At 43.6% G+C, this 14390-nt stretch overlaps 1 protein-coding gene across 1 annotated transcript in view; it reads right to left on the minus strand.

The window, feature by feature from the left end:
- Positions 1–294: 294 nt before the first annotated feature.
- Positions 295–14390, minus strand: part of DYNC1LI1 (dynein cytoplasmic 1 light intermediate chain 1) — a 37592-nt gene continuing 23496 nt past the window's right edge. The window contains exons 5-13 of the mRNA XM_062215749.1: positions 12561–12730; positions 10168–10261; positions 8407–8542; positions 7162–7273; positions 5297–5356; positions 5133–5177; positions 4421–4541; positions 2263–2418; positions 295–1158 (exon numbers count right to left, since the gene is read on the minus strand). Coding sequence (XP_062071733.1) covers positions 1046–1158; positions 2263–2418; positions 4421–4541; positions 5133–5177; positions 5297–5356; positions 7162–7273; positions 8407–8542; positions 10168–10261; positions 12561–12730 — 1007 coding nt within the window. The 3' untranslated portion in view covers positions 295–1045. The remainder of the gene's footprint in view (positions 1159–2262; positions 2419–4420; positions 4542–5132; positions 5178–5296; positions 5357–7161; positions 7274–8406; positions 8543–10167; positions 10262–12560; positions 12731–14390) is intronic.

A 14390-nucleotide genomic window follows, 5' to 3' on the forward strand; every position in this document is an offset into this window, starting at 1 on the left:
TGGCCAAGCTGAATCTTCCACAGCTCCTTCTCATTAAACAATGATACAGGCTTCATTTCTGATCTAGTAGGAATGCTGGCACAGATTCCGCAGATGGAGACACGCCCATCGAGGCAAACTCCCAAATTGAGGGAACTTGGAAAACAGTGACTCTCATGTCCTCATTTGCCTCTCAGAAGGGTCAGAACGCTTAGGAATCCTGTTAAACATTTCACATTATTAACGACTCTTATGGACTAGCTGAGAAATAGAAACTTAAATATAAGAAAATGCAACAAGTTATTGGAACCTGAATGCAGAGAATAAATACTTTATTAACTGAGTACAGTGGAGAGTCACAAACAGAAAAGGAGCATATTAAGGCAGAGCCGTATATATATATGTACAGACAAGCCCAGGCTCGCCTCTCTCATCTCACGGCCTCCGCCGCTCTTACACCCTTCATCAGTGTGCCTTCTTTCCTTTTCAGGTCAGGAAACATCCTGGCCAGTGTTTCTAACTCATTCTGATGACAACGCACAGGATCACTGATTGAGACTACGACTGGTGGATCAAGTGGTGTCTGACAGTGTTCTCAGCATATTTCCTAAGTGGTGACGGTTCCATGTTGGTGTGCAAACTCCGACAACTCCTCATTTTCTTTTTCAGCAACACACACACGTTTAAAAATGATTTCAGCAGTCTTAACTGAATACGCTCGACTCCCCAAGGGCGCCCTGCCCGCCCTGCCTGCCCTCCCTCGCGTTTCAGGTACCCTTGAGAGTACGGCCACATGGTTGTATGTCAGACCTGGAAGTGTTGAGATTTCAAAATCCAAAATTACTTTATGCAAAATGCATTGCAAACAGCAATTCCACATACTGTAGATGTTTTTCTTCCATATAGCTCCTTTTTAAAAAATGGGCAACCACAAAACAAAAAAAAGACATAAATGTAGTCCATCTGTAAAAGCACTCCAGCTCCCTAATTCCACTTCTGAAGGAATAGGCAGAGGCCAGGCGACATCACCCCAGGAAAACTGGGTAAATGGCTTTGTTTGGTGTCCTCACGAGGCTTCCCCTTCCGTAGGAGATGTAGGTGCTGCAGGAGAAGCGGGAACCGGTTTCCGTGTAATTCGGTCCAGTTCTGCGTGGACATCTGAGAGGACTGGCTTCTGGCCTGCAATGAAGGGAAGAATTAAAACCCTGGTAGAGCCCACGTGTCCTCCCCACAATGCCTCTTCATTTAAAAACACTGCAATGCTTGCACTGCTACCAAACACGATAAATTATATAACAATCATAAAAAATAAATTCCGCCGGTGCCGCGGCTCACTAGGCTAATCCTCCACTTTGCGGCGCCGGCACACCGGGTTCTAGTCCCGGTCGGGGCACCGATCCTGTCCCGGTTGCCCCTCTTCCAGGCCAGCTCTCTGCTGTGGCCAGGGAGTGCAGTGGAGGATGGCCCAAGTGCTTGGGCCCTGCACCCCATGGGAGACCAGGATGAGCACCTGGCTCCTGCCTTCGGATCAGCGTGGTGCGCCGGCTGCGGCGGCCATTGGAGGGTGAACCAACAGCAAAAAGGAAGACCTTTCTCTCTGTCTCTCTCTCACTATCCACTCTGCCTGTTTAAAAAAAGAAAAGAAAAGAAAAAATAAATTCCCTCATTTTAAACTGTGGACATAACACTGGCACCTATCATTCAATCTCAGAAAAGTACATGCACTTTTAAAGGCACAGGACAAAAAGCAAAGCAGATAATGATTTGTACAGGTCTGTGAAGACACTGCAACCATTACACACTTTATCAAAGTGAACTTCATGGCAGGTGCTCTGGTCTGGATGTCAGACAGGGTGTCCCCCAAACGACACGCGTCAAAGGCTTGGTTCCTAAGGCTTTCTGTCAGTGGGTTAAGGGCAGAAACTTCATCCAATTCCAGTGTCTGAGGGGAGGTCTTTGGGAGGTGAGCAGACGGGATGAGGTTGCTGGGGGAGTCCAGGATGCAGTGGTGGCTTTGGGGCTGGGTGGGCATGGACACAGGCGACGATGAACAGGCGGCCACCTCTCCACCGCCTGGCCTCCGTGTGTTCTTCCTCCACACAAGCTGGGGGCCCGCCTGATCTTGGACAGTGAGCCTCTGAAACCATGGGATGAAGGAAGCGTCCTTCTTCGTTAAGGAGCCTGTACTAGGTACTTGGAGTAATGAACAGCTAATATCGTGGGTGCCTTGGAGCTCACTACAGCTGTTACCAAAGAAACGTGACGCGCTCCCGGTGAGTGTACCTGACTTCTTGGCAGACGGTGGTAAGCCACTGCTTCCACTTCCAGCTCCGCCACCAGGGCTGCCGCCACCCACACCAGGCCCTCCTGGAGAGCCAGTCTTCTTGCTCAACAAACTATTGAAGAAATTTGCCAGGACTCCTTCACTTGTAGCTCCGGCTGTAAAAATAAAAACAAAAAGCAAAACCCTTCACTTAAAACTTTTAGATTTTGCCATAAACTATTTCAGTAACCATACATAGGAATGAATAAGGCTCAAAATATAAGAGCTGCATATCCCAAATTCAGTCTACTTTCATCTTTGAGGTTAAGTAATTACATAATTAATATATTCATATGTAAAGCTAATTAGTATTTTTTAATATTATAATTAAACATTAGAAAATTATTTTTGACAGGCCAAAAGCTTTTATTTTAATGATTTGCCTATTTATTTGAAAGGCAAAGAGAAAGGGAGAGACAAAGAAATCTTCCATCTTCTGGTTAACTCCTCAGATGGCCACAGTGGCTGGAACTGGGCCAGACTGAAGCTGGGAGCCAGGAGCTTCCTTTGGGTCTCCCACGTGGGTGCAGGGGCCCAAGAACTTAGGCCATCCTCTGCTGCCCTCCCAGGCACATTAGCAGGGAGCTAGATTGAAATTGGTACAACTGTGGTGGCTGGTCCTGTGGCACAGCGGGTTAAAGCCCAAGCCTAAAGCACCAGCATCCCATATGGGCACTAGTTCTAGTCCTGGCTGCTCCTCTTCCAATCTAGCTCTCTGCTGTGGCCTGGGAAGGCAGTGGAAGATGGCTCAAGTTTTCCAGGTCTCCATGTGGGAGACCTGGAAGAAGCTCCCGGCTCCTGATTTTGGATCAGCTCAGCTCTGGCCATTGTGGCCATTTGGAGAGTGAACCAGTGGATGGAAGGCCCCTCTCTGTAACTCTTTCAGATAAAAATAAATCTTTAAAAAAGGCGGGGGGGGGGGGCAGCTGGGACTTGAACCAGTACCCAGGTGGGATGCCAGCTCTGTGGATGGCGGCTTCAACGTTAAGCCACAATGCTGGCCCCCAAAAGCATTCTAAATAAATAGATGTTTGATGCTATCTAAAACTTCCTTTTGAAAAAGATTCTTCAAAAATAGAACTGTTGAGAAATACTTGCTTCTAATATCACTAAAAGATATCTAATCTTATATGACAACCAGAAGTTCTAAGAGATAAATGGGTAAAGGATAGCAATAAATAATTCACATAAACAAAATGTAAACAGAAAGGAAATCTTAGAAGAGAAACTTTTTATTAGTATTTAAAAATGCTAATTAGCTGGTGGTAAAATTATAATACTCAAGGTTGGTGACATGTGAAGTTGAATAATCCATTTGATAGACATTATCAGAAGGCATAAAAGCGCACACACTCTTTGACCTCCTGCTCCCACTTATGGCAATTACTCCTACAGAAGTAACTATCATGGTATTTTTTCTTTAGTGGCCAGTACAGGAGGAAGATGAAATACGACACACTTTCACTACAGACATGAAGATGTACCAAGAATGCACTGTGGGGTGCCAGTGTGTGCCCCTGCAGTGCCCGCATCCCATATCCTAGCACCGGTTCCAGTCCCGGCTGCCCCACTTCTGATCCAGCTCCCTACTAATGGCCTGGGAAAGCAGTAAAGATGGTCCAAGTGCTGGGGCCCCTGCACCACATGGGAGACTCAGATGGAGATCGGGGTCCTGGCTCTGGCCTGGACTGGCTCCAGCTGTTGTGGCCATTTGGGGAGTGAACCAGTGGATGGAAGATCTAATTCTTTCAAATAAATAAATCTTTAAATAAAAAAAAATACACTGTAAAATGGTTTATAATCTATCTGGTTAACTCTGATATTATATCCACAAAGACAAACCTTATAAGGTACTGCACTAAGGTGCAAACAGCTATAGTAAAAGGTGGGATTCAGGAAGATTTTTCTCCACTGTAAAATGTATTGTGTTGGACCAGTGCTGTGGCGTAGAAAGTTAAGCTTCTGGTACTGGCCGGCATCCCATATGGGCGCTGGTTCATGTTCTGGCTACTCCATACCTCTCTCTCTGTCTCTACCTCTTTGTAACTCTCTCTCAAATAAATAAATAAATATTTTTAAAAAATGTATTGTGTTGTTTTCTCCAAGAAAGAGCTGTACCTTTCATGTTTGGATCGATCTTTTTTGCGCCAGCAGGGATAGGTGACACACTGGCGACATTGGACGACACAGATCGGTTTGGCGTGCGAGGTGAGCCTCCTGGGACCCTTGGTGAGGCATCCTACAGAAAAACAGGAAAACCACAACTATAGAAAAATCCGACACTTTCAGCTTCACAAAAGGTATTATAAAAATCAACTCCTTTGCAACCACCCCCTCTGTGTTCTACAGGTACTTTTACATGGTAAGCACTGACGACCGTCCTTCCAGTGGAAAGAATATATTGAGTAACAAAGCACGGTTGTGAGTTCAAGCCTGGAAGGCAGACCGGGACTACAATCTGGACTTGATCCCACCAACTGTGTAACCTCAAGCGAACCACATCAGCCTCTGAAGGCCCTGCTTCCCCTCTGCAGCCAGCGGCTAGTAACAGGACCTGCTCAGGCGTTGTGGGGGTTTGCAGAATAACACATATAACTGGCTCAGTACAGCAACTCACATACAACCAATGCTGCCAAACAGGTTTTTATGTAAGGTGTCAGTACTCTAAAAGAGTAAAGTTTCTTTTAAAAATTTCACAATTCCAAAATAATTCTGAATTCAAGTTCAGATCAAAGTATACCACTATGAAGCGAGATACGTCTAAGGTTAAGAAAAAAGAACCAAAGCACTATGTACTGTACTCTAACAACGTCACATCTGTAATACTGACCACAGGCCTTCCAGCTGCTGTTGGTGGCTGCTTTGCTAAGAGGGACTGGAAAAAAAAAATCTCAGTTTAGAGGTGATAGCGCACACTGCTGTTTTTGAAGAAAACATCTACAGGAAGACACGCCCGCCGCTCATGCTCCGTCTGCTTCTCGTGCGCCCTCCTACCTGGAGCTTCATGAGAAACACCTGGTCATCCTCCGCCATGATCTCCTTCTCGTGCACGAACTGCAACAGGCAACGTGTAAGTGAGCAGGTTTAATACGCTACGCTGACATCGTGAAGAACACACTTTCTGGGTCAGGCTAGTTAACAACAGCTCCCGAACTTGCACATTGCTCATATTAACAATTAGGAGTGGGGTGCTGCACCCTAGCTGCTACAGCAAAGCTATCCAGTAACTACCTGCGCTCACAGAAAAGCTCTGTACCTGCTCTTCAAAATACGACAGCGCCGTGGCTGGGAGCACTTTAAATGCAGCTGGTTGACTGAGGAACTGAATTCTTCGTTTTGCTTTGTATTTCAATGTCGTATGTGACTTGCGCCTCACCGTACTGAACAGCCTAGAGCCACAGGCACGTTAACCATGCTCATGAAATGTCTACACCACACTGGCCTTTCAAAAAGCTCAGTGATGTCCCAGTGGAGTGAAATGCAATTTGTCCTTTTTTTCGCTGAAGTAAAAAACATAACGGCTCTTCTACCAGCTGAGTAATTAGGAAAAGTGCAGACATCACACACACCCAGCCTACTACTTTATTCCAGGAGCCAGAGTGACCCTTGCCAAAGGCTACCTTATCCCTCAGCTCTAACTCTCCAACTGCTTTCCATCTCTCAGAATGAAATCCCAAGCCCTCACTGTGAGGCCCAGCAGACCTGACCCTCCGCAGCCCGCCTCCCAGCAGGCAATGGCCCTCAGCCCCTCCGGCCTCAGGCAGCTACACTGCAGCTCCCTCTGTCCCCAGGCTCCACTTTCAGAGATCGGCCCTTCCTAACAGGACGCCCCCGGCCCAGTCCTTTCACAGCTTTGAACCAATGCTCCACTCCACCTCTACCAGCTTGCATCACCCTCGTCTGGTTAGCACCCCGTGCCCGAACGGTGCCTCAGCTGGTGCGTTACAGCATTTATGGAATAAATAAAAGAAAAAAACCTTAAAGCATCATTTTGTTGGTAAAAGAATGGGAACCATTTTTAGATGTGCACATTTCTTTTAATAGACAGCCAAACCCAATACCATGCTAATAATTTTTCCTTTGAACTTTTCTGTATTATTTGTAACCTACCAATAAGATAGATGCTCTATATGGTGAATGTTTGGGTCCTTAAACACAGATCTTAATATATATATTAAATCAAAACTATTTTTTTGCTGAAATATACGTTCAAATAAAAAGTCAGTGAGAACCATTATATGCAAATACTCCTTTTTATACAACTTTTCAGAAACATCTACGCCATACACTCCTTCATATCAAATCAAGACAAGTGAAAGAAGAGTACCTTCTGGCACCAGACCTAACAGTCACAGAATGACTGGTGTAGTCAAGACCAACACTGAGTACAGAGAACTGGAGCTTCTGGGTGGCTGCGGATTAATATGAGTAACTGACAACTGGGGTGCAGACCTGGGAGCTGCCTCAGCAGACATGAAGCACATCACCCCAGCCCCGCTTTGCTGGCTCTTGACGGAGGCCCAGGTTACAAGTTCAGAGCGTCTACCTATTCACACTACTCAGGATCCACAGAGTCGCCACGCCAATCATTGATTTCCAAGGCTCTGGGTTAGACTACACGTTCTGCACTGAGGTAGAGATTTGCTAATACGCCAAAGGTAAGGACGAGTCAGGAGCTGAACAGCTGATCTGCATTTTGCTAAAACAAATCCTTGCGCCAACTGCACATGAGAAACACCCACAATAGGCTTCGAAACCTCCCTGACAGAGAAGGACATCCTTGCTTACCACCTCAAAGTTAGGAATTTCCCTCTCGGTGGGAAAGCCCAAATGTTGAGACCATTTACCAAAACTGTTACCTTTCGGACAGGTGGTTTCGTTATGATGTCTTCAAAATTATCTTCTGCTTTTAATGTTTGGAAATTTTCATGTAATATTCCTATCTTCTTATCATTATCCCACCCTGCTGGACTGGAAAGAAACACGAATGATAAATTCTCAAGCACTTACATCATCACCTTTTACTCGACCCATCATCATGTAAAGGGAACACTTTTAGGAAGGCAATTTGACCAACTATGGAAAACGAATTATTGTGATGATGTCCACATTATGTTTTATTACTTTCTACTTAAAATGATGATCAATAGTCCTTAAAGATGTTATTACAGTTTTTTCTTGGGGGAGGCAATAATTATCTCCTGATTTTATGAACTTAAAAAGCAAGTCTAGATTACACATTGAATCATTTATGTATCATAAACCATTAAACAAGTAAGCAGACACAGGGGCTCGCATTGTAGCGTCACGGGTAAAGCCAGTGCCTGTGACACATGGGCACCTATTCATGTCCTGGCTACTCCATGTCCAATCCAGATCCTGTTAAAGACCAGAGAAAAGCCGCAGAGGATGGCCCAAGTCTCTGGGCCCCTGCCACCCATGTGGGAGATCCAGATGAAGCTCCTGGCTCCTGGCTCTGCACTGGCCCAGTGCTGGCCATTGCGGCCATCTGAGGAGTGGACTATGGGATGGAAGAGCTCCCTGTTTTTCCCTTGTCCTCTCTAACTCTTTCAAATAAATAAATCTTTTTTTTTTTTAAAAGTAGTTATGATAAACCATTATTTGCATCCAATAAGCAGGTTAGCTATTAGCAAGCCCTTGTAAAAAGGAGTTGGGAGAACAGGCGTTTGTGCCCACACACTATGTCACAGTGCCTTGTTTCATTTCCTGACTCCGGCTGCTGGCTCTAGTTCTTGCCAGGGACTGGTGATGGCTCCAAGTGATTAGGTTCCTGCCACCCTCATGGGAGGCCTTGACTGTGCTCCTGGGTTTGGTCCAGCCCTGGCCACTGAGGGCTTTGCAAAGAGAACCAGCAGATAGGAAATCCCCTCCTCCCTTTTCCTCTCCCTCTGATAAATCATCTAAAAAATAAAATAAAAATAAAACGGGGCCAGGCCAGCCGTAAAGCGAAAAGGTAATGATCAATAGATCAAGGCAGTGCAAGGACTCACGTACTCGTCATAAGAGGTCCAATGTCCCCCTCGCAAGACTCAAACGATTCACAGCAGACAGTGACAAGTCAACTTATGAAAGAGTATACTTACATAAATACAGCATCTTTTTCCACGACAATAGCAGGAATTTTATAGGGAAATCCATACAGTTTCTGGACAATGTATTTATATACGAGGTCTATATTTTTGTTCTCTTTTACTGACGTGTAAATAAGTGCTGCACCATCTGAATACTACAGTTAAGAAAATCTGACAAATCCCATGAGCAAGGACCATAAAAACCCGTGTTCTCAGCTCAGCTTTTATAATCACATGCATATTATTTTTAAGAATAACTTCCAAAGGTATAGGATATAAAAAAAATTTCTAAAGTATTAAACACTTACTTATTGGCAAAGATGCAAATAATCTTTACATAATCAATTTAACTTGGGAAAATGGAAGTCTAAGCAAAGAAATGAAGGTAAATTCAGCAATACCACCACCACTATTACCTCTATAAACGACGTAAAGAGACATTTCTTCTTATCGTTGTAGAGTTCACGACAGAGGCAGTACTGCTTATCAGCGACTTGCTGGCCCTTTCAACAACCCAGTTAGCACTGCTGTCTCCTGGGAAGACAGACTCTGATGCCACAGCTCAGGAGACTCTGATGCCACAGCAGAGGGAGCACATCCACCAGGTTCCATAGGGAAGCTTTCAAAAAATGATCCTGGGGGCTGGCGCCGTGGCTCACTTGGTTAATCCTCCGCCTGCAGCGCCGCCATCCCATATGGGCGCCAGATTCTGTCTCTGTTACTCCTCTTCCAGTTCAGCTCTCTGCTGTGGCCCAGGAAGGCAGTGGAGGACGGCCCAAGTGATTGGGCCCCTGCACCCACATGGGAGACCGGGAGGAGGCTCTAGGCTCCTAATTCCTGACTTCGATTGGTGCAGCGCATGGGCCGTAGCGGCCATTTGGGGAGTGAATCAATGGAAGGAAGACCTTTCTCTCTGTCTCTCTCTGTCTATAACTCTGTCAAACAAATAATAATAATAATAAATACCAACCTCTCTTGCAATTATAAAAAAAAAAATGATCCCAGGCAGGGGCGACGGTTAACCCACCAATACACGATGCTGACATCACAATTAAAGTGCTGGTTCAAGTCCCAGATGCTCTGCTTCCAATCCAACATCCTGCTTAAGGCACCTGGGAAAGCAGGGGAAATGCACCTGAGCCCCTGCCACCCACATGCAGTTCCAGGTTCCTGGTTCTGACATGGCCCAGCCCTGGCCATTGTATCCATATGGGGAGCAAACCAGCAGAAAGAAGCGCTCTCTCTCTCTCTCTCTCCCCCTGGACATGTCTGAGGCTTATGCATCTAAAGGTGCTCAGTGCACCTTAATGTGGTCTGTCTCTCAAACAAAATACACTAAAACGTAAAAATAGAGACACATGATCTTGAAGTCTTACCCTTACTCACTGATAAACACACACATCTCACTTTCATGAGGCAACTCTTAAAATCAACCGTTTCTATTTTAGTAGACAACTTGTTTTCTGACATTTCTATATTTCCATTTTGAAGTAAACATAAACTAAACATTTACAGACTGTTCTCAAATTTTCAAATATTTGAAGACACCAAAAAGGCTACACACGCCAGTGTCACGGAATCCTACTCAGTGAGGCTCTCTGTAAGCAGTTCAATGCCCGCAAATGGAAATGGAGGAAAACATTTACAGAACTCCTAAAACCCATCCAGTAGTTCCTTTACTTAAAAAAAAAAAAAAAAAGAAAAAAAAAGAAAAAGATTAAAACAGATAAGGTGCACTGCTTTGATAAGTGTATAAGTGTATTAAAAGGATACACTGTAAACAAAACTTCCGGATATGGGACTGGATAAAATCAAAATGTTCATCTCTGTAGTCATGTTCTTTCTCCAACACACTAATGGCATCACACTGTTGAGTTAAAATAATTAAACAAAAGTAAACTTAATATAATAGAAATTAAATATAGTAACTTAAACACATTCATTTTTGGATGGAAGAGCAACACAAAACGATCACTCTGCTACGGTGACTGAATAGTAGGACCTAGAATAACAACTGAGACATTTAGCTGGAGTCTTTTTTTTTTTTTTATTAAACTTTTATTTAATGAATATAAATTTCCAAAGTATAGCTTATGGGTAAGCTGGAGTCTTAAGACTAACAATTTTATTTCTTTAAAAAGCATTAACTTTTATGTTATACTGAATCCAATAAACCAAAAAGAGAAGCTTTACATGCAGAGGGATGAAGAATAACACTGAACTCACACCAACAGGTCAGGTTTTCTAACTCTACTGTTTATGTCTTAGCACAGCTTTCAAGATCCAAAACCCATCCTAGTCTTCAACAAGGGATCTCGACCGCTGCCCGCGTCTTTTCTGTTCCTCTGCTATCTGACCACTCTCTACTGAACTGCACTTCTCCTCTGGTGCTTTTATTCACTTGCACAACGATCTCATCAATAACAAAGTAAGGGGATCACAGGCTGCTTTTAAATACCACCAGTGCAATCAGTGAAATAACTCTGAATTCTGCTTGCTAAAGGAAAATACAACGCAGACATGTTCAAGCAGCACGACATCCAAATAACTTCACTAAACCCTTCTGAAACGAAGGTGTGAAATGTAACAACATCTACTATTAAATAAACTAACAGTAGTTTGGGGTCAACTTTGGCCTCTAATCTTCTGTCACACACATGTATACGCATGATAGGACAGGCTCCTGGGACAATCACCAGAAGCATTTGGCTGCCCACTCTAGAATACTGGGAGTGGTATTTCAAAACATTAAAGATACTTGTAACTACACCATTGACTCAATGACATTTCCAGGAAAGCACAGTTTAGTAGAGATTTTAACTGAAAACAGAGGATACGGACCTAAGGCCAGAAACTGTCTCCCCCTGAATCTATTTCCAGTCTTTAAACTCAGAGATGAGCCTCCCTCCGGCCCTCCTTCCCTCTCTCCTCCCTTTCCTCTCTTCCTTTCTCCCCCCTCCTCTCCTCCTCCTCCTCCTCCCATCCATCCTCTCTTCCTTGCCACACTGCACATTTTAAAAGCTTATAAACTAAGTATACCTGCCAGTGCCTTAGATTCTATATAATACGGCAGACAACCTCTTTGGGCTTCAACATTTATGAGTCTTACTCATTTGATACTGATTAAGGACCCTTTAAACTCAACATTTTTCCTTTGGAAAATAACAATTTGTTATGAGACAAGTTGTGTTATAAAACAAGAGAAACATCTGCTAATAAATAGCTCTTTGCCCAACAAAACAAAACCAAAAAACCCACATATAAGGATTCAAGTGTGAATTTTAAAAATACTGTTTTACAGGAAAGGTGTTAAGTAACAATTAGTACTCCAGAATCACCATGTGAAAAGCAGACAGCAGGTTTTACCTTCATTATTCTCAATGCGGCCATTCCTTTCCTTTGTTACTGACAATTTTTGTAACATTTCATGTAAAACTAAGATAGGCTTTAAATTTTTATCATTTTTTATCTTAAAGACAAATAAACTCTGTACTTTCCTTTTAATTATTTGTTAATTTTACATATTTCAAAAACATTAGGTATCAAACAGCTTTATGCAGTCATTACATTAACTATTCTATGAGCTACAAACAGCAAAAACATACTACTTGGGACCGAGTAGGGAGCGTATTAACTTTATCTATTGAGTTAGTCTTAAAAGAAATCTGTTTTCATTATAAAATACCTACAGTGAAAGAACTAAGGGAACAGAATTTTGATAACAGTGATCCTATTATCACCTCTATTATAAGTAAATAAGATGCCCTTGATATTTACATATCAATGATAATGAGTGATGCTTGTGCTTAAATCTATTTTAAATATGCAATCTTCTGCTATTAGGAGAGTAACAATTTAATGTGGAAAAATATATTATTTTATAAAAATTAATAAGCTATCATTATACCTGTAAGTTCTACTAAATCATGCAAAACAAATTCAATAACAGAATATTTGAAATGGTATTTTCTTTCAAAGGAGCTATGATTAAGATCACAAAGGCAACATGTATCATATGCCATTTTAAGATATTATTTCTATATGTTAACAAAAATTATCTAAGAAAACTAAACAATGTGTTAGCTCCAAAAAAAACCTAGAAAACAAAACATTTGTTTGTCATCAGTGATTATCAGCAGCAGCAAATCTCTAGGAAGCAAACTAACCTTTGTGCAAACTACTAGTACTGGAATGCCCAAGTTATGTGTAAGTGTGTCTGCACCCAGCGGTAAAACTACACTGTCATCTTTGTCTTCCTGTGACGTAGTGTTTCTTCTCTGAGGAGAAACTGGGAAGTCTTCTCCCGGCTCCACATATTCTTGGAAGTCTCTAATCACTGAAAACCAAAGTAAACATATTTTAGAAAGCACTTTATTCAGGAGGTGGCTCTTTCTGCCATAATCTAAACACGCGCTTTACTAGCGCTTATACTTAGCCTTGTGCAAGAAAAGAAACAGAAGTGTGACAAGTCTATTTACGCACAGCACTGCAGGGGATGGCTCCAGAGAGCAGGTCTACATAGGCCTAATGCAAAACTCCTCTGCTGGTCACAATGCAGCACTACCCTTCCACCTCCTCTAATCAACACAAGGAAGAGAAATCACGTGACTTACACAGCAGTCTTAGCTGATTTCTCATACTAACTTCCCCTCTCTAAACCTTCCTCCTAATCTCAATCTTGGGCCACATTCACCTTGTATCTTGGTAAAAACTAAGGAAATAGTACTAAAACTGATAAATTAACTCAGTAATCACCCTTCTGGGATTCTCAAGGGCACAATCAGTGATATATACACATAGTGATTTCTATAAAACACTGTTCACCATTCTTAAAACAGTAAATCTGGAAACAAATTATCCACAGTATAGGATTAAAATAATATCTTAAGGAATACTACTCAGAGCTATAAAATGTCAGTGTTCAAAAAATACTGAGTGGCTGGTGCTGTGGCGTAGCAGATAAAGCTACCACCTATGGTGCCGGCATCCCATATGGGCACTGATTGGAGTCCCAGCTGTTCCACTGCCGATCCAGCTCTCTGCTGTGGCCTGGGAAAGCAGTAGAAGATGGCCCAAGTCCTTGGGGCCCTGCACCCCCTTGGGAGACCTGGAACAAGCTCCTGGCTCCTGGTTTCGGATCAGCACAGTTTGGGCCATTGCGGCCATCTGGGGAGTGAACCCGTGGGTGGAAGACCTCTCTCTCTCTCTGCCTCTCTGTAACTCTGCCTTTCAAATAAAGAAACCTCTATAAAAAATATTGAAAGCTGTAGGAAAATAGTAACAGCGAGAAGGAGAGAGAAAGGGAAATCTAGTCTAGAGATAAAAAAGCCGGAAAAAATAATAAGTATACTCCACTACTTTTTTTTTTTTGGACAGGCAGAGTGGACAGTGAGAGAGAGAGAGAGAGAAAGGTCTTCCTTTTTGCCGTTGGCTCACCCTCCAATGGCCGCCGCGGTAGGTGCACCGCGCTGATCCGAAGCCAGGAGCCAGGTGCTTCTCCTGGTCTCCCATGGGGTGCAGGGCCCAAGCACTTGGGCCATCCTCCACTGCCCTCCCGGGCCACAGCAGAGAGCTGGCCTGGAAGAGGGGCAGCCGGGACAGAATCGGGCACCCCGACCAGGACTAGAACCTGGTGTGCTGGCGCCGCTAGGCGGAGGATTAGCCTGTTGAGCCGCGGCGCCGGCCAAGGCTGAATTCTTAACAGGGGTTCTCAGCTAGCATCTCAGACTGGAATGACACAAGAGGACTGCGAAGTCACCACAGGTTACTGGCTCCGTCCTCCAGAGTTTGAGTCAGCAGTGAGAACCTGTTCCCAGCTGCACTGATAGCGACGCTGCCGCTCCAAGGACCACACGTGGAAAACTGCTGCTCAAGGGTGAACCTTCGCTGAGCCAGGGCGGTAAAAACTCCATGCAATGGCCCACAAGCAAAGAAAAGTATGTTTTAAAAGCATCTAAACATCTTTTTAATGACTCAGGAGTTACATTCCTTAAGTT

The sequence above is a fragment of the Lepus europaeus genome, chromosome 2 (assembly GCF_033115175.1).
Source record: "Lepus europaeus isolate LE1 chromosome 2, mLepTim1.pri, whole genome shotgun sequence".
NCBI lineage: Eukaryota > Metazoa > Chordata > Mammalia > Lagomorpha > Leporidae > Lepus > Lepus europaeus.